Source organism: Hyla sarda, chromosome 8 (genome assembly GCF_029499605.1).
Source record: "Hyla sarda isolate aHylSar1 chromosome 8, aHylSar1.hap1, whole genome shotgun sequence".
NCBI classification, from domain to species: Eukaryota; Metazoa; Chordata; class Amphibia; order Anura; family Hylidae; genus Hyla; species Hyla sarda.
In genome coordinates this window covers 212806083-212826614 of record NC_079196.1, presented here as the reverse complement: position 1 = coordinate 212826614, position 20532 = coordinate 212806083, and the positions used below count along the sequence as shown (strand labels likewise).

General features: G+C 42.3%; 1 protein-coding gene across 1 annotated transcript in view; it reads right to left on the bottom strand.

The window, feature by feature from the left end:
• Window positions 1-20532, bottom strand: part of LOC130285326 (uncharacterized) — a 76055-nt gene that overhangs the window by 45073 nt on the left and 10450 nt on the right. The window contains exons 7-32 of the mRNA XM_056536683.1: window positions 17631-17827; window positions 16650-16753; window positions 13301-13416; window positions 13045-13206; window positions 12591-12796; window positions 12383-12477; window positions 12086-12201; window positions 11841-12002; window positions 11534-11739; window positions 10120-10214; window positions 9080-9195; window positions 8824-8985; window positions 8370-8575; window positions 8162-8256; window positions 7848-7963; window positions 7603-7764; window positions 7297-7502; window positions 5819-5913; window positions 4791-4906; window positions 4535-4696; window positions 4081-4286; window positions 3873-3967; window positions 3559-3674; window positions 3314-3475; window positions 3018-3223; window positions 1933-2027 (exon numbers count right to left, since the gene is read on the bottom strand). Of these exons, the coding sequence (XP_056392658.1) occupies window positions 1933-2027; window positions 3018-3223; window positions 3314-3475; window positions 3559-3674; window positions 3873-3967; window positions 4081-4286; window positions 4535-4696; window positions 4791-4906; window positions 5819-5913; window positions 7297-7502; window positions 7603-7764; window positions 7848-7963; window positions 8162-8256; window positions 8370-8575; window positions 8824-8985; window positions 9080-9195; window positions 10120-10214; window positions 11534-11739; window positions 11841-12002; window positions 12086-12201; window positions 12383-12477; window positions 12591-12796; window positions 13045-13206; window positions 13301-13416; window positions 16650-16753; window positions 17631-17827 (3775 nt within the window). The remainder of the gene's footprint in view (window positions 1-1932; window positions 2028-3017; window positions 3224-3313; window positions 3476-3558; window positions 3675-3872; window positions 3968-4080; window positions 4287-4534; window positions 4697-4790; window positions 4907-5818; window positions 5914-7296; window positions 7503-7602; window positions 7765-7847; window positions 7964-8161; window positions 8257-8369; window positions 8576-8823; window positions 8986-9079; window positions 9196-10119; window positions 10215-11533; window positions 11740-11840; window positions 12003-12085; window positions 12202-12382; window positions 12478-12590; window positions 12797-13044; window positions 13207-13300; window positions 13417-16649; window positions 16754-17630; window positions 17828-20532) is intronic.

The window sequence follows — 20532 nt, the reverse complement described above, 5'->3', positions numbered from 1 at the left end:
GGGGTGTGATACAGGGCAGATGGAATTACCCTAGGGGCAGATGGCATTAACCCCTTGTGTTCATGACGTCAAGGCGTGGTTTATCCCTGATACCACCCGAAGGTATACCGCTGAATCCTGGGCTAAGCAGTACAGTCAGTGAGGGCCTCCATACAGCTGTGCAGTCAGTGAGTTCTGCCATACAGCTGTCCAGTCAGTGAATGCTGCCATACAGCTGTGCAGTCAGTGAGTGCAACCATACAGCAGTACAGTCAGTGAGGGCCTCCATACAGCTATGCAGTCAGTGAGTGCTGCCATACGACTGTGCAGTTAGTGAGTGCTGCCATACAGCTGTGCAGTCAGTGAGTGCTGCCATACAGCTGTGCAGTCAGTGAGTGCTGCCATACGGCTGTGCAGTTAGTGAGTGCTGCCATACGGCTGTGCAGTCAGTGAGTTTAGCCATACAGCAGTGTAGTCAGTGAATGCTACCATACAGCAGTGCTGTCAGTGACTGTGAAACACTCTGTGAAAAACCCTGCAAATGTGCGGCCCCAAGAAATGTAGATTATTTTCATTTTGGCTCCGAAATAGTGTCAAGTTGTGCAGGCCTGACTTAGACAAAAAATGCTTCTTTCTCCGGTTATCACATTTTCCCTCTTCCTCCCACTGATGATTACATTTTCTTCTCTTAATATCAGCTCAGCTTTGTCCTGTGTCTGCAAGACAAATAATTAAAGTCTATGGTGGGGGGAGGAGGGAGCTCTGCCCACCAGCTCTGGGAGAACTATAAATTATAGGTGAAGCCTATGGAATGGAAATCTGCTGAAAAATACCATATACAAGTTATATAATGGCCAGAAATAATGGCTGTTCCTCTTGTACACACTATGGGCAGTGTAACGCCGAGCACTCCGGGTCCCGCTTCTCCCCCGGAGCGCTCGCAGCGTTACACTCCTGCTTGCAGCGCCCCAGTCAGACTCGCTGACCGGGAGCGCTGCTCTGTGTCTCTCGGCGGGGATGCGATCCCTGTGGCGGGACGTGCCCGCCCGCGGGTCGCATCCCGTGTCACTCACCGGTCCCGTCCTACTGCTCAGTCCCGGCGCGCACGGCCCCTCTCTCTAGGGCGCGCGCGTGCCGGGTCTCTCAGACTTGAAGGGCCAGTGCACCATTAATTGGTGCCTGGCCCAATTAGTTCCAGTCACTCCCTACACTATAAAAACCCACTTCCCCTTCCTGTCCCTGCCGGATCTTGTTGCCTTGTGCCCTGAGAAAGCGTTATAGTGTGTTCCCTAGCCTGTGTATCCAGACCTTCTGCTGTTGCCCGTGACTGTGAACCTTGCAGCCAGCCCTGACCTTCTGCTACGTCTGACCTCGTCTCTGTCTAGTCCTTGTGTACTGCACCAGTCTCAGCTGCCAGAGAGGTCGAGTCGCTACTGGGGAAAACAACCTGGTAGTTACCGCCGCAGCAAGTCCATCCCGCTTTGCGGCGGGCTCTGGTGAACACCAGTAACTACTTAGAACCGATTTCCCAGTACGACCCGCGCCATCGCCTCTCTGGCACAGAGGATCCACCTCCTGTGGCCTCACCATCCGCCAGTCCAGATCCTGACAGGCAGCTTACCCTGACATGACAGGAAGACTTTAACAGTGGTAAGGAAATGACAATAATAAATGGGATCAGAGCGACAAAACAAGAATAAAGATGGCAAAAGGCCACTAAGCCTAAAATTTATAATAGCACAAGAGCAATATTACAGAAGTGGCTAATATAAGTCATAGCTACATTTAAAAATTTACCATTTAGACAAAAAACAAGTAAAAAAACATTATATTTAACTTTACTAATTTCAAATTTATTTTATTCTAATCTAATAGAAGAAAATGAAAACTAACATTCTAAATAATAAAAAAAAATACAAATATTATCAGTCTTATAATATTTTTTTTTTTTACCTTTTTGGGTCATATAAGGTTTGATCAGGGATTTATAAATTGTTTGTTGTATTTCGGAACTTATGTTTGGGAAATTCAAATCCAAACTCTTGAGTCTATTTGAAGTAAAAGATTAATAAAATAAAAAAAATCACATTATGCAGTTGAATTATATAATTTTCTTTCAATGCAAATAAATGCTCTTTCCCCTAAATAATATTATTACATATATTTAATAAGAATAGCCTCTAGACTGCCCATAGACACTGAATACCTGTTGGGGGACCTTCAGGAAGTAAACTAAGCAGACTAGTTTTCATAGCACAATTATGCAGATTCACTTTCCACTTAAACCACTTAAGGTGGTCTCCAAACTATGGACCTCCAGCTTTTGCAAAACTACAACTTCCAGCATTCCAGGATGACAATTGTATGTTGACACTTACGGTAACTCTATGAAAAACTGGTAATTGGTTCTGAAGCCACCAAAATGTCATCCAAAAATAGGAAAAAGTGAGGATTAAAGAAAAATAAGTAGATAACTAATACAGGTAAAGCAAATCCTTACATATAAAAGTAATAAAGATCTGCTGGGAGCTGTGATCACTGTCTATGTAGAGGACAGGAGCTTCTTCAGGGTCCTGTACAGTACACACAGTGTCCTAAAAAAAAGTAACAAGGAGCCGTCCTCACCTGGTGTCCAAAAGTGCAGCTACACCTGGTACAGGTAAAGAGTAGTACAGAACATGTAGTACCTCCCTGTACTGTAGGGAGGCCTTACCAGACAGCCTGTCAGTGCATGCACTTCAGTAATACAGGGGGTTTAATATGTGAAATTTCCATTCTGATTGGTCAGATCTTCCAGCCATTGGCACATTTTGCAGATCTGGACTGTCTGTAGCATTGTATGTTGACTATGGGTTTAAGTTACAATGGTCCAGAAAATACCATTGTATGTTATTGTAACCTCTGAGGCCATTGTAAGTTGAGAGATCACTGTACTCAAGAGTCAGTGTTTCTGGGAGGTTTTGTAGACATGACTAAAGGACAAGGAGTGTATTAGTCATTATCTGATCATTTGTACCAAAGGCGTTGACAATACTTACATGACCTGGTAGGAGTCGCAGGTGATGTTGAGGGGAATAAGGCTGATCTGTTGGGAAGAGATCTGAGGTAGCAGGGCGCTGAGTTTATCTTGGAAGAGCTGGGTCCAGTCTGACTTGGTGAAGATGGAGATGTTGGCTTTTATTGCCTCAAAGGTCTTATTTAACAGATTTTGGGACAAAGCCACGTTGACTGAACTCACATTATTCTGAAAGATATTTTGTTACCGGGTTAGTTTAAAAGACCGATACTTCTCATAAACCACAATTGGTTGAAGCCCAAGACCGTGAACACTTACAGAGACAATGCCAGTGTTGAGATAAGTCAAGAATTCATATAGGTCATTGGTGTTCTGTAGAGTTCCAACAATACTGACTGCAACGGCGGGGACACTAGAGGCGTTCAACGTTAAGCTATAGTCCACCCTTTGTCGTATAGTGAGGACGGGCAACACATCCAACTGTAGAACATTACAAATAAGTCAAGAGGACGTTCTAAAAAGTGATTTATACTACAATTTTCAGCTCAGTTTCTCTTACTTACAGCACTGAAATTCCTATCAAATGCCACGAAGTCCCTGTAGTCGGCAAACTGAGAGAACTTCCCAATGTTCTGTGCAAGAAAGTTACTGCTGTTGGAGTTCTGAGCACAGGTCGGACCTTAAAAAGATCGGAAGACATTATTGATCTGAAGATTTGAATTAGTCTGATGGATGACAAGTACACAATGTGGGTCTACCACCACGAACGGTCAGCTAAAGCCTTGTGTTTAGTTCCTGATGGGTGGGAACTTAACTAAGCATGGGCGGTACATCAGAGCAATATATAGACCACACATGATTTTACATTGATGATTACCTGATTTTGTCAGAAAAGCCTTGATAAAGGAATTATAAATGTTTTGCTGGTTCCCAGAGACCATTTGAGTGAATGGCAGGTCTAGACTTTTCATTCTGTAGGATGCAACAAAGCAGAATAAAAATAAGGATATAGTCTAACTGATGCAGCCAAGTTTTGGATTAACCTGTTAATAAGTACCCTGTGGTATTTCTATTACAATGCTTACATGACTTGGTATAATTCACAGCTGATATTTTGGGGTACGATGCTGAGAACTTGAGGTGTAATTTGCGATAGGAGAAGAGTTAATTCATTCTGGAAGAGCTTGGTCCAGTTAGCTTCTGTAAATGCGGGGATGTTGGACTTGATGGCTTCGAATGTCTTATTGAGCAGAGCCTGTGCCAGAGTTGGGTACAGTGCACTTATGTTCTTCTGGAAAGGTAAGAAGATTGGTTGTCAACCAAGGAGAACTCCATCCAAAATCATTCTTGATCTCTTGCTTGGTGTATATGGTCCATCTAATACAATACCCACCGTGTGCCTCCAAAAAGTGCAATGAAGGGAGAAGAGACACATTGCCCCAACTAATGCAGTAACGCCTGGGGTAAGACAACCTCATGTTTGGTGCAGTTATTTTTGTAGAAAGAAAGTGAGTTGATCTATAGATATATGTCTCTTACCGATACGGCAGCTGCGTTTATATAAGTCAGGAAATCGTACGCATCGCTGGCTTTCTGTATTTTTCCCATAATGCTTGTAACTGCAGCTGAGCCATTGGCAGATCCTAAGTCCACACTAAAGGTTGCGATTTGTGGTAGAGTGAGGAGAGACAGGGCATCCAGCTGGAAAACACATATAACAGTAATGAATGGGCATCAAATGATTTTAATACATAGTGTGGAACATCACGAACCCCTACAATTGTCTGTTACTTACAGCGTTAAATTTTGCATTCAGTGCAACCAAATCCCTGAAATCCGCAAACTGCGTGAATCTCCCAAAGTTCTGTTGTATCCACGTGCTGCTGCTGACATTCTGAGAACAGGTCGAGTCTACAGAGATAGAATAACAGAGGTAAGTGACCATAACCAATGAGGAGGTCAAAGAGTTGGTATTAGTCAAAGCTACGTATGGCGGCTGGTTCAGCTATGGTTAAAGAGGACCTCTGCTGAGAAATTATAGTATTATCTGGCATCATTGGGATAAATAGTCATCCATGTAATAAACAGCAGTAGTCCAGAATGACAGTCCATACTTATTGGCTCTAGATCAGTAGATCTGGGAGAACTACAAATGATAGATGAAGCCTGTAGAACGGAAGTCTGCTGAAAAATACCATATACACGTTACATAATGGCCAGAAATAGTGCTGCTCCTCATGTACACACTATGGGCAGCTTACCCTGACATGACAGGTAGACTTTAACAGTGGTAAGAAAATGACCAAAATTTCCCACCGGACCTAAAACCGTAGTCGACCACGGTTTTAGGTCCGGTGGGAAACCGCATACAGGGCAAAAATGAGCCGACCGGAGTCAGCGTTTCACTCCGGTCGGCTCATTGAAATGAATTACATACGGGCGGCATACGGCGGGGATACGGGAGCGCAAGGTTTTAACTCCCCCCAGCCGCATGTGGTCCCGTATTGCTGAAAACGTGATGTGAACCCTACCTCAATGTAATCAAAGGGACAAAACATTGATAAAGATGGTAAAAGGCCACTAACCCTAAAATGTATGCACAACAGCGATATTAGAGACGTGGCTGATTTAAGTCATAGCTACATATATAAAGGTATCATTTAGACATGAAAAACAAGTAGAAAAAATGTTTTAATTTTTTTAAGTTTACTTATTTAAAATTTTTCTTTATTCTAAATTAATAGAAGAAAATGAAAACTAACATTCTAAACAGTAAAAAAAAACAAATGTGATTAGTCTTATAATATTTTTTTATTTTTTTACCTTTTTGGGTCATATAAGGTTTGATCAGGGATTTAAAAATACTTTGTTGTATTTCGGAACTCATGTTTGGGAAATTCAAATCCAAACTTTTGAGTCTATTTGAAATAAAAGATGAATAAAAAAAATTAAAAAATCACATTACACAGTTGAATTACATCTTTTTTTTTTTTCAATAAAAATAAATGCACTTTCCCCGAAATAATATTATTACATATATTTAATAAGAATAGCCTCTAGACTGCCCATAGACACTCAATACCTTTTGGGGGACCTTCAGGAAGTAAACTAAGCAGACTAGTTTTTTATAGCAAAATTATGCAGATTCTCTTTCCACCTAAACCACTAAAGGTGGTCTCCAAACTATGGACCTCCAGCTTTTGCAAAACTACAATTTCCTGCATGCCTGGATGACCATTGTATGTTGAAACCATTGTATGTTGAGACCTTAAAGGAGATATGTAGTGCTCAGAACTTATCCCCTATCCAAAGCATAGGGCATAAGTTATAGATCGCGGGGGGTCCGAGTGCTGGGGCCCCCCGCAATCTCCTGTACGGGGCCGTGGCAATGTACAGGAAAGGGGGTGTTCCATCACCGCATGATGTGGCAGGCGGCACGCCCTGTCTATGAATCCCATAGAGATACATGGACGGGGAGTGAGTGCCGCAGCTTTCTGCTGCGGACGACACGGTCCCTCCGTCCGGCAGACTGCCGCTACCCTGTACAGGAGATAGCGGGGGGCCCCAGAGCTTGGAACCCCCCGCCCCCCACGATCTATAACTTATCCCCTATCCTTCAGATAGGGGATAACTTATAAGCACTACAGATATGCTTTAACTCTATGAAAAACTGGTAATTGGTTCTGAAGTCACAAAGTGTCATCCAAAAATAGGAAAAAGTGAGGATTAAAGAAAAATACGTAGAGAACTAATACAGATAAAACAAGTTCTTACATATAAAAGTAAGAAAGGTGTGCTGGGAGCTGTAATCACTGTCTATGTAGAGGACAGGAGCTTCTTCAGGGTCACAGTGTCCTAAAAAAAAAGTAACATGGAGCCACCCCCACCTGGTGTCCAATTGAGCAGCTAACCTTGGCACAGGTAAAGAATAGTACAGAACATGTAGGTAGTACCTCTCTGTACTGTAGGGAGGTGCTACCAGACATGAATTCAGTGCATACACTTCAGTAATACAGGGGTGTTACCAGTGAATGTCCATTCTGATTGGTCGGTTCTTCCAGCCATTGACACGTTTCGCAGATCTGGACTGTCTGTACATTGTATGTTGGCTATGGTTTTAAGTTACAATAGTCCAGAAAAGACCATTGTATGTTATTGTAACATGTGAGGCCATTGTAAGTTGAGGGATCACTGTACTCAAGAGTCAGTGTTTCTGGGAGGTTTTGTAGACATGACTAAAGAACAAGGAGTGTATTAGTCATTTTCTGATCATTTGAACCAAAGGCGTTGAAAATACTTACATGACCTGGTAGGAGTCGCAGGTGATGTTGAGGGGAATAAGGTTGAGCTGTTGGGAAGAGATCTGAGGGAGCAGGGCGCTGAGTTTATCTTGGAAGAGCTGGGTCCAGTCTGATTTGGTGAACATGGAGATATTGGCTTTTATCGTCTCAAAGGTCTTATTTAACAGATTTTGGGACAAAGCCAGGTTGACTGAACTCACATTATTCTGAAAGATATTTTGTTACCGGGTTAGTTTAAAAGACCGAAACTTCTCACAACTGAGTTTGAAACCACAAATGGTTGAAGCCAAGACCGTGAACACTTACAGAGACAATGCCAGTGTTGAGATAAGTCAAGAATTCATATAGGTCATTGGTGTTCTGTAGAGTTCCAACAATGCTGGCTGCAGCGGCGGGGTCACTAGAGGCGTTCAACGTCAAGCTATAGTCCACCCTTTGTCGTATAGTGAGGACAGGCAGCACATCCAACTGTAGAACATTACAAATAAGTCAAGAGGAAGTACTAAAAAGTGATTTATACTACAATTTTCAGCTTAGTTCCTCTTACTTACAGCACTGAAATTCCTATCAAATGCCACAAAGTCCCTGTAGTCGGCAAACTGAGAGAACTTCCCAAAGTTCTGTGTAAGAAAGTTGCTGCTGTTGGAGTTCTGATCACATGTTGGACCTAAAAAAGATCGAAAGACATTATTGATCTGAAGATTTGAAGTAGTCTGATGGATGACAAGTACACAATGTGGGTCTACCACCATGAACGGTCAGCTAAAGCCTTGTGTCTAGTTCCTGGTGGGTGGGAACTAAACTAAGCGTGGGCGCTCCACCAAGGCAATGTATAGACCACATATTATTTTACATTGATGATTACCTGATTTTGTCAGGAAAGGCTTGATAAAGGAATTATAAATGTTTTGCTGGTTCCCAGAGACCATTTGAGTGAATGACGGGTCTAGACTTTTCATTCTGTAGGATGCAACAAAGCAGAATAAAAATAAGGATATAGTCTAACTGATGCAGCCAAGTTTTGGATTAACCTGTTAATAAGTACCCTGTAGTATTTCTATTACAATGCTTACATGACTTGGTATAATTCACAGCTGATATTTTGGGGTACGATGCTGAGAACTTGAGGTGTAATTTGCGATAGGAGAAGAGTTAATTCATTCTGGAAGAGCTTGGTCCAGTTAGCTTCTGTAAATGCGGGGACGTTGGACTTGATGGCTTCGAATGTCTTATTGAGCAGAGCCTGTGCCAGAGTTGGGTACAGTGCACTTATGTTCTTCTGGAAAGGTAAGAAGATTGGTTGTCAACCAAGGAGAACTCCATCCAAAACCATTCTTGATCTCTTGCTTGGTGTATATGGTCCATCTAATACAATACCCACCGTGTGCCTTCAAAAAGTGCAATGAAGGGAGAAGAGACACATTGCCCCAACAAATGCAGTAACGCCTGGGGTAAGACAACCTCATGTTTGGTGCAGTTATTTTTGTAGAAAGAAAGTGAGTTGATCTATAGATATATGTCTCTTACCGATACGGCAGCCATGTTTATATAAGTCAGGAAATCGTACGCATCGCTGGCTTTCTGTATTTTTCCCATAATGCTTGTAACTGCAGCAGAGCCATTGGCAGGTCCTAAGTCCACACTAAAGGTTGCGATTTGTGGTAGAGTGAGGAGAGACAGGGCATCCAGCTGGAAAACACATATAACAGTAATGAATGGGCATCAAATGATTTTAATACATAGTGTGGAACATCACAAACCCGTACAATTGTCTGTTACTTACAGCGTTAAATTTTGCATTCAGTGCAACCAAATCCCTGAAATCCGCAAACTGTGTGAATCTCCCAAAGTTCTGTTGTATCCACTCGCTGCTGCTGACATTCTGAGAACAGGTCGAGTCTACAGAGATAGAATAACAGAGGTAAGTGACCATAACCAATGAGGAGGTCAAAGAGTTGGTATTAGTCAAAGCTACGCATGGCGGCTGGTTCAGCTATGGTTAAAGAGGACCTCTGCTGAGAAATTATAGTATTATCTGGCATCATTGGGATAAATAGTCATCCATGTAATAAACAGCAGTAGTCCAGAATGACAGTCCGTACTTATTGGCTCTAGATCAGTAGATCTGGGAGAACTACAAATGATAGATGAAGCCTGTAGAACGGAAGTCTGCTGAAAAATACCATATACAAGTTACATAATGGCCAGAAATAGTGCTGCTCCTCATGTACACACTATGGGCAGGTAGACATGACAGGTAGACTTTAACAGTGGTAAGAAAATGACCAGAATTTCCCACCGGACCTAAAACCGTAGTCGACCACGGTTTTAGGTCCGGTGGGAAACCGCATACAGGGCAAAAATGAGCCGACCGGAGTCAGCGTTTCACTCCGGTCGGCTCATTGAAATGAATTACATAAGGGAGGCATACGGCAGGGATACGGGAGCGCAAGGTTTTAACTCCCCCCAGCCGCATGTGGTCCCGTATTGCTGAAAACGTGATGTGAACCCTACCTCAATGGAATCAAAGCGACAAAACACGAATAAAAATGGTAAAAAGCCACTAACCCTAAAATGTATGCACAACAGCGATATTAGAGACATGGCTGATTTAAGTCATAGCTACATATATAAATGTATCATTTAGACATGAAAAACAAGTAGAATTTTTATATTTATTTTTTTTATTTAAGTTTACTTATTTAAAATTTTTCTTTATTCTAAATTAATAGAAGAAAATGAAAACTAACATTCTAAACAGTAAAAAAAAATACAAATGTGATTAGTCTTATAATATTTTTTTTTTTTTTTTTTTTTTTTTACCTTTTTGGGTCATATAAGGTTTGATCAGGGATTTAAAAATACTTTGTTGTATTTCGGAACTCATGTTTGGGAAATTCAAATCCAAACTCTGGAGTCTATTTGAAGTAGAAGATGAATAAAAAAAAATTTAAAAATCACATTATGCAGTTGAATTATATCTTTTTTTTTTCAATAAAAATAAATGCACTTTCCCCGAAATAATATTATTACATATATTTAATAAGAATAGCCTCTAGACTGCCCATAGACACTCAATACCTTTTGGGGGACCTTCAGGAAGTAAACTAAGCAGACTAGTTTTTTATAGCAAAATTATGCAGTTTCGCTTTCCACCTAAACCACTAAAGGTGGTCTCCAAACTATGGACCTCCAGCTTTTGCAAAACTACAATTTCCAGCATGCCTGGATGACCATTGTATGTTGAAACCATTGTATGTTGAGACCTTAAAGTAGATCTGTAGTGCTCAGAACTTATCCCCTATCCAAAGCATAGGGCATAAGTTATAGATCGCGGGGGGTCCGAGTGCTGGGGCCCCCGCGATCTCCTGTACGGGGCCGCGGCAATGTACAGGAAAGGGGGTGTTCCATCCCCGCATGACTTGGCAGGCGGCACGCCCTGTCTATGAATCCCATAGAGATACATGGACGGGGATTGAGTGCCGCGGCTTTCTGCTGCGGACGACACGGTCCCTCCGTCCGGCAGACTGCCGCTACCCTTCAGATAGGGGATAAGTTATAAGCACTACAGATATTCTTTAACTCTATGAAAAACTGGTAATTGGTTCTGAAGTCACAAAGTGTCATCCAAAAATAGGAAAAAGTGAGGATTAAAGCAAAATAAGTAGCGAACTAATACAGATAAAACAAGTCCTTACATATAAAAGTAAGAAAGATGTGCTGGGAGCTGTAATCACTGTCTATGTAGAGGACAGGAGCTTCTTCAGGGTCCTGTACAGTACACACAGTGTCCTAAAAAAAAAGTGACATGGGCCACCCCCACCTGGTGTCCAATTGAGCAGCTAACCTTAGCACAGGTAAAGAATAGTACAGAACATGTAGGTAGTACCTATCTGTACTGTAGGGAGGTGCTACCAGACAGGAATTCAGTGCATACACTTCAGTAATACAGGGGTGTTACCAGTGAATGTCCATTCTGATTGGTCGGTTCTTCCAGCCATTGACACGTTTCGCAGATCTGGACTGTCTGTACATTGTATGTTGACTATGGTTTTAAGTTACAATAGTCCAGAAAAGACCATTGTATGTTATTGTAACCTCTGAGGCCATTGTAAGTTGAGGGATCACTGTACTCAAGAGTCAGTGTTTCTGGGAGGTTTTGTAGACATGACTAAAGAACAAGGTGTGTATTAGTCATTTTCCGATCATTTGAACCAAAGGCGTTGAAAATACTTACATGACCTGGTAGGAGTCGCAGGTGATGTTGAGGGGAATAAAGTTGAGCTGTTGGAAAGAGATCTGAGGTAGCAGGGCGCTGAGCTTATCTTGGAAGAGCTGGGTCCAGTCTGATTTGGTGAACATGGAGATGTTGGCTTTTATCGTCTCAAAGGTCTTATTTAACAGATTTTGGGACAAAGCCACGTTGACTGAACTCACATTATTCTGAAAGATATTTTGTTACCGGGTTAGTTTAAAAGACCAAAACTTCTCACAACTGAGTATGAAACCACAAATGGTTAAAGCCCAAGACCCTGAACACTTACAGAGACAATGCCAGTGTTGATATAAGTCAAGAATTCATATAGGTCATTGGTGTTCTGTAGAGTTGCAACAATGCTGGCTTCAGCGGCGGGGTCACTAGAGGCGTTCAACGTCAAGCTATAGTCCACCCTTTGTCGTATAGTGAGGACAGGCAGCACATCCAACTGTAGAACATTACAAATAAGTCAAGAGGACGTTCTAAAAAGTGATTTATACTGCAGTTTTCAGCTTAGATCCTCTTACTTACAGCACTGAAATTCCTATCAAATGCCACAAAGTCCCTGTAGTCGGCAAACTGAGAGAACTTCCCAATGTTCTGTGTAAGAAAGTTGCTGCTGTTGGAGTTCTGAGAACATGTTGGACCTAAAAAAGATCGAAAGACATAAATTAGTCTGATGGATGACAAGTACACAATGTGGGTCTACCACCATGAACGGTCAGCTAAAGCCTTGTGTCTAGTTCCTGATGGGTGGGAACTAAATGAAGCATGGGCGGTACATCAGAGCAATATATAGACCACATATTATTTTACATTGATGATTACCTGATTTTGTCAGGAAAGGCTTGATAAAGGAATTATAAATGTTTTGTTGGTTCCCAGAGACCATTTGACTGAATGACGGGTCTAGACTTTTCATTCTGTAGGATGCAACAAAGCAGAATAAAAATAAGGATATAGTCTAACTGATGCAGCCAAGTTTTGGATTAACCTGTTAATAAGTACCCTGTAGTATTTCTATTACAATGCTTACATGACTTGGTATAATTCACAGCTGATATTTTGGGGTACGATGCTGAGAACTTGAGGTGTAATTTGCGATAGGAGAAGAGTTAATTCATTCTGGAAGAGCTTGGTCCAGTTAGCTTCTGTAAATGCGGGGACGTTGGACTTGATGGCTTCGAATGTCTTATTGAGCAGAGCCTGTGCCAGAGTTGGGTACAGTGCACTTATGTTCTTCTGGAAAGGTAAGAAGATTGGTTGTCAACCAAGGAGAACTCCATCCAAAACCATTCTTGATCTCTTGCTTGGTGTATATGGTCCATCTAATACAATACCCACCGTGTGCCTCCAAAAAGTGCAATGAAGGGAGAAGAGACACATTGCCCCAACAAATGCAGTAACACCTGGGGTAAGACAACCTCATGTTTGGTGCAGTTATTCTTGTAGAAAGAAAGTGAGTTGATCTATAGATATATGTCTCTTACCGATTCGGCAGCCGCGTTTATATAAGTCAGGAAATCGTACGCATCGCTGGCTTTCTGTATTTTTCCCATAATGCTCGTAACTGCAGCAGAGCCATTGGCAGGTCCTAAGTCCACACTAAAGGTTGCGATTTGTGGTAGAGTGAGGAGAGACAGGGCATCCAGCTGGAAAACACATATAACAGTAATGAATGGGCATCAAATGATTTTAATACATAGTGTGGAACATCACAAACCCGTACAATTGTCTGTTACTTACAGCGTTAAATTTTGCATTCAGTGCAACCAAATCCTTGAAATCCGCAAACTGTGCGAATCTTCCGAAGTTCTGTTGTATCCACTCGCTGCTGCTGACATTCTGAGAACAGGTCGAGTCTACAGAGATAGAATAACAGAGGTAAGTGACCATAACCAATGGGATTATACTGTAACCACAAGACATCAATGAGGAGGTCAAAGAGTTGGTATTAGTCAATGCTACGTATGGCGGCTGGTTCAGCTATGGTTAAAGCGGACCTCTAGTATTATCTGGCATCATTTGGATAAATAGTCATCCATGTAATGAACAGAAGTAGTCCAGAATGACAGTCCATACTTATTGGCTCTAGATCAATGTTTCCCAACCAGGCTGCCTTCAGCTATTGCAAAACTACAACTCCCAGCAGCAGATAAGGTACTCAATATTCTGGACATCGTTGTTCCTAGAAACAAGATCATGGAAGGAGAGAGGATGAAGCTATATCCAGTGGAGAGCAATGAGGCATTTGGCAGCTTTGGACCATGCTTACTAAGCCCCTTTAAAAGGGTACTATGGTTTAGTAAAACACAGGATAGGGGATAAGAGTCTGATCGTGGGGGGTCCGACCAATGGGACCCACCACGATCACCTGAACAGAGCCCGTCTCTTCCCGGTCAAATTACCAGTTGCCTTTTTTGTTGTTTACGTCCTTTACCAGGAAACATTAAGAAATAGATTTAGGGGGCACATATGAGGGATGTTTCCCAGAACAGCTAAAATCAGGGAGCATGTCATGGCCCTTAAAGGGGTACTCCGGTGAAAACCTTTTTTTTTTTTTTTTTTTTTTAAATCAACTGGTGCCAGAAAGTTAAACAGATTTGTAAATTACTTCTATAAAAAAAATCTTAATCCTTCCTGTACTTATTAGCTGCTGAATACTACAGTGGAAATTCTTTTCTTTTTGAAACACAGAGCTCTCTGCTGACATCAAGAGCACAGTGCTGACATCTCTGTCCATTTTAGGAACTGTCCACAACAATATTGTGTCCCGCCCTCAAGCACTAAGCAGAAGTCTATACATTTGCCTATATTGTTCCTTTAAATATCTGCTTTATTCTCTACGTGCAATGGAAACGAACTTTGAAAAAACAGTCATATGCAATTCCTGCAAGGCTGGTTCTGCCTATAGGCAAAATAGGCAGCCGCCTAGAGCGCCCACTTGATAGCCAGCTAGCATCCGAAACCCCAGCTTACTCGAAGCACCCGCCCAGCCAGCACCACCGTGTCACCCCAGTAATTACATGAGGAGGAGGTTTGTTACGGTGTGTTACCCCAGTATAGGGTAATTACATGAGGAGGAGGTTTGTTACAGTGTGTCACCCCAGTAGTAAGGTGATTACATGAGGAGGAGGTTTGTTACAGTGTGTCACCTCAGTAGTAAGGTGATTACATAAGGAGGAGGTTTGTGACAGTGTGTCACCCCAGTAGTAAGGTGATTACATGAGGAGGAGGTTTGTGACAGTGTGTCACCCCAGTAGTAAGGTGATTACATGAGGAGGAGGTTTGTTACAGTGTGTCACCTCAGTAGTAAGGTGATTACATGAGGAGGAGGTTTGTTACAGTGTGTCACCTCAGTGGTAAGGTGATTACATGAGGAGGGGGTTTGTTACAGTGAGTCATCTCAGTAGTAAGGAGAATACAGGAGGAGGGGGTTTGTTACAGTGTGTAACCCCAGTAGTAAGGTGATTAGATGAGGAGGAGGTTTGTTACAGTGTGTCACCCCAGTAGTAAGGTGATTACATGGGGAGGAGGTTTGTTACAGTGTGTCACCTCAGTGGTAAGGTGATTACATGAGGAGGAGGTTTGTTACAGTGTGTCACCCCAGTACTAAGGTGATTACATGAGGAGGAGGTTTGTTACAGTGTGTCACCCTAGTAGTAAGGTGGGGCGTGTCAAAGGGCGGAACTAATGGGCAGGGTCAAGGGGCAGAAAAATTGGCTTTCCCTAGAGTGGCAAAAATGCTTGCCCAGTCCTGAATTCCTGTAATTTTTTTTATAAAACCTGAGCACAAGTGTTCAATACCAGATCTTTCAATCTGATACCTGGTCCTGTGTTAAGTAATAAGTGCATTATTATTATTATTGTACTAGCAGAGTATAACTCGTTGTCTTCCTACCTTAACCTTGTGGAAGAGGAAAAGCAACGATGACGCTCCTGTCCTCATATCCCGACCTTATATTCCATTCTCATGTTACATCCTCATATTTGGTCCTCATATCTTGTCTTCATATCTCAACCTCATATTCCGTCCTCATATCCCAACCTCATATCCCATCCTCATATCCCATCCTCATATCCCATCCTCATATCTCATCCTCATATCTTGTCTTCATATCTTAACCTCATATCCCGACTTCGTATCCAGTCTTCATATAACATCCTCATATCCCTTCCTCATTTCCCAACCTCATATCCAGTCCTCATATTACATCCTCATATCCCTTCCTCATATCCAGTCCTCATATTACATCCTCATATCCCTTCCTCATATCCAGTCCTCATATTCCGACTCTATAGTTCTTCCTCATTCTTATATGCTGATCTCATATCCCATCCTCCTATCCCGTCCTTACATACCATCCTCATCTGCCATTTTTATATCCCGATCTCACACCCTGTCTTCATATCTTGACCCGTCTTCATATCCTAACCTCATTGTGAAAAAATAGAACGGAATCCAGCTCAAATGCAGATCAAATATGCGCAGCTTTATTTCGACATCACGCCCAAAGCAACAGGTACAAGTCGGAAATGACGCGTTTCGGCCAGGTGCTGGCCTTAGTCATACTAACCTCATTGTAATTGAAGGACCTGTGATGTGGGTGTATAGGGTGAAAAATTGTGTTTCGCCCTCAAAAAATAAAGGGCCAGAAATAGAATGGCTGTGGCTTGCTAGCTGGACCGACACACTCCCCCGGAGATGCAGAGCGGAGTTTGTGGAGTAAGGTACTGGAAGTCCTATATACTTGCATGGAATTTTAGACAAATCCTTGACCCTCACAAATGGGGAATGGGGGTGAGTTAGGGTTAATTTAACTAGTGATGCTGGAACATAATATATATATAAATATATATATATATATATATATGTCTGCAGATGGGTACTCTTTCCTTCTGGAGAGAGAGTTCTGGCTTGGCATTAATCCCGATTAGCTTTTTATATTCCGTAACTGGAGCTAAGCTGATACCAGGGAACATCGCCTGAAAAGGTGATGTAATGAGCTGATTTGCATATTCCCCTATGTATATATATATATATATATATATATATATATATATATATATATGTAGTGAGAGAGAGATTATTTACCTGACAGATTCTGGCGGCTCCTTAAGAAGGATGTCAAAGCCGGGTAAAGGTCTGACTGATTTGCAGATGTCATATTGGGGAACACACTGTCCAGATTCTTCACCCTAATAAGGAGAAGACGTTATAAGTACAATTTCTGCTGGACTGTCAGCAAGCAGAGATCTTGAAAACCGTGATTAATTGATACAGAAAATATATAGGAAAACTGAATAACTTTTCTATAGACCGGTGTTTCCCAACCAATGTGCCTCCAGCTGTTGCAAAACTACAACCCCCCGCTTGCCCGGACAGCCAAAGGCTGTCCGGGCATGCTGGGAGTTGTAGTTTTGCAACAGCTGGCGGCACACTGGTTGGGAAACACTGCTAAAGTCAAAGGAAAACTATTGTTTACTAAAAGTGTAATACTCCTTTAAGAAGTGGCAGATTAAACCACATGCTCTGATAACAGGGGTGTCTGGGCTGATAATATCTTTGGCATTTTAAATGCACATTTTCTATCTTGTATTTTGGTTGAGTTATATAACCATAGATATTACAGGTTTGTTGGCAGTTAATGGCAAATATGGCTGGATCTACCAAACAGCGAATGCCCGTCCCCCACAGACACTATACTTAGTATGATCTGCATCAAATATCTGATGTCTAAAGCTCTTTCGAACCCATTTGTCTGTGGACTCTTAGGGGGAGATTTAGCAACCAATCAGATCGCTTCTTTCATTTTTCAGAAGCCTTGTTAAAAATGAAAGAAGCGATTTGGCTGGTTGCTATGAGCAACTGGGCAACATTTCCTCTGGACAGGTTTTGATAAATCTCCCCCGTAGACCCTTTATGGGACTCTGTATTACAGACCCATACGGCTCTATGTGACACTATGTTGCCTATAGGGGATACTACCTCACACTATGGCCATAGAGTGAGCTGAAAGTAACAGAGTGAATGCTTCTCTAGTAAGTAGTATATATCCTGATGGAAACTACTTACAGTTCCTGGAATGCGGCACAGCTCGCATTTGTGTTTTGCAGACACTGGACCATGTCAGGGGTAACATCGATCAAGAAGGGCTGGGCACCACTGGGGATCCACTCTGACCGAACTGTAGAGCTTTTCATGTTCTCAATGATACGGAACCAAATCCCATCCAATAAGAGTTCACTCCAGACCGATCCGATACTAGAAAACTGATCAAAGTAACAAGGCGAGATTGACTTGTGAACTCTCATTTTTACATTACATTAAGTTATAGATTGCAGAGGGGTCCGATCCCCCCCCCCCCCCCCCGCGATCTCCTGAACAGGTCCCCGGCAGTTCTGAGCCCCACAGGAAGCTGCGGCCGACAACAGGCCCCCCTGGATGCTGCGGCAGACACACATGGAGGGGGCATGTTGGCCGGCGCTTTGTGCGGGGGTAGGCACGCCCCCTTCCGGCAGACTCCCGGGGCCCCATTCAGGAGATCACGGGGGTCCCAGCGCTCGGACCCCCCCCCGCAATCTATAACTTATCCCCTATCCTTTGGATAGAGGATAAGTTATTTTTCACTACAGAACTCCTTTAATAGAAGGCCACACATTTTTTCTCCTCACTTGTTACATTAAATTGTCACTGTCAGAATCAAAAAGGTTTTCTATGTTGTACATTTTGGCAAAACATTAACTTTTCTAATACACTTCATAAAAATCTTTTATCTCCTTTTTTTTTTAATTAAAAATTGGCTAATAAAAAAAAAGACCACTAGATGTCCCCATACCATCCACAACATAATTCTGTCCGGCTGCAGCATCATATTTGTCCTAACTGAAGCACAGTCAGAGACAGAGACAGAGTCCAGGAAGTGAGGGCAGGACTAACACTCCTCTTTGCTCACGCCTGTCCTATCAGACTGCAGCATGAAAACAGAGAGGAGGGGGTTACAGAGCAGCCTGCAGTGATTGGGTGAAGAGACCCAGCACAGCAGACTCAGGGAGAAATTGAATGCATGGTGAGTGAGGGCGGGCTCAGTGCTTGCTTAGGACATGCCCTTTTTGAGCAGTGGATGTCAGAATGTAAGAGCAACAGAACAGAGGGATTGGTGAGCCAAATACAGAAGCTAGACACATAAAAGGACATGTAAAGAATCTGCATGACCGAGTAAGTAACATTATAGAAGCATTATTATTTTTTTGTGATATGACAGGTACACTTTAAACTTAAGTTTGAAAAGAGGAGGTCTTCTGTGGGCTAACATAGCCCATAACAAGAAAGTGCAGTGAGAGGGGCCCCCCTAATGATGGGAATGCCAGAAGAAAATCAGAAGCCCCCATAAACTTTAGACAGTCGGAAGACCCTGCCAAAATACCCATGTTTGGCCATTATTAAAGGAGTAGTCCGGTGCGCACTTTTCTTATTTTATCCGGTCCGGGCTGCAAAAAAAAAAAAAGAAAACAAACTTTCTCTTGCCTGCCTACGCGCCCCCGGAGCTCCGCTACAGGTGTTGGGTCGCTGGGCTGTTTGCTTCTTACTTCCTGTTAGCCCGGCACGTCACGCAAAGATTCAGCCTATCACCGGCCGCAGCGATGTCCCACCTCGGCCGGTGATAGGCTGAAGCTCCGTGTGACGTGCCGGGCTAACAGGAAGTAAGAAGCAAACAGCCCAGCGACCCAACACCTGTAGCGGAGCTCCGGGGGCGTGTAGGCAGGCAAGAGAAAGTTTGTTTTCTTTTTTTTGCAGCCCGGACCAGATAAAATAAGAAAAGAGCGCACCGGACTACTCCTTTAATCTATTGTGTACAGCTAGCTTAACCCCTTAAGAACCCAGCCAATTTTCACTGTAGGACCCGGCCATTTTTTGAACATCTGACCCCTTTCACTTTCTGCATTAATAACTCTGGGATGCTTTTACCTTTCATTCTGATTCCGAGATTGTTTTTTCGGGACATATTCTACTTTATGTTAGTGGTAACATTTTGTCGATACTTGCATCATTTCTTGTTGAAAAATTCCAAAATTTTGTAAAAAAATTGAAAATTTTGCATTTTTTTAAAACTTTGAAGCTCACTGCTTGTAAGGAAAATGGATATTCCAAATAAATGATATATTGATTCACATATACAATATGTCTACTTTATGTTTGCATCATAACATTGACATGTTTTTACTTTTAGAAGACACCAGAGGGCTTCAAAGTTCAGCAGCAATTTTCCAACTTTTCACAACATTTTGAAAATAAAAATTTTTCAGGGACCAGTTCAGGTTTGAAGTGGATTTGAAGGGCCTTCATATTAGAAATGCCCCACAAATGACCCCATTATAAAAACTGCACCCCTCAAAGTATTCAAAATGACATTCAAAAGGTTTGTTAACCCTTTAGGAGCTTCACAGGAATAGCAGCAAATTGAAGGAAAAAATTCAAAATCTTCATTTTTTACACTGGCATGTTCTTGTAGACCCAGTTTTTGAATTTTTACAAGGGGTAAAAGGAGAGAAATCTTCCTAAAATGTGTAACCCAATTTCTCTCGAGTAAGGAAATACCTCATATGTGTATGTCAAGTGTTCGGCGGGCTCAGTAGAGGGCTCAGAAGGGAAGGAGCGACAATGGGATTTTGGAGAGTTTTTCTGAAATGGTTTTTGGGGGGCATGTCGCATTTAGGAAGCCCCCATGGTGACAGAACAGCAAAAAAAAAAAACACATGGCATACTATTTTGGAAACTACACCCCTCAAGGCACGTAACAAGGGGTCCAGTGAGCCTTAACACCCCACAGGTGTTTCACGACTTTTTGTTAAAGTTGGATGTGTAAATGATTTATTAATTTTTTTCCACTAAAATGCTAGTTTTCCCCAAAATTTTTAATTTTTACAAGGGATAATAGGACTAAATGCCCCCCAAAATTTGTAACCCCATCTCTTCT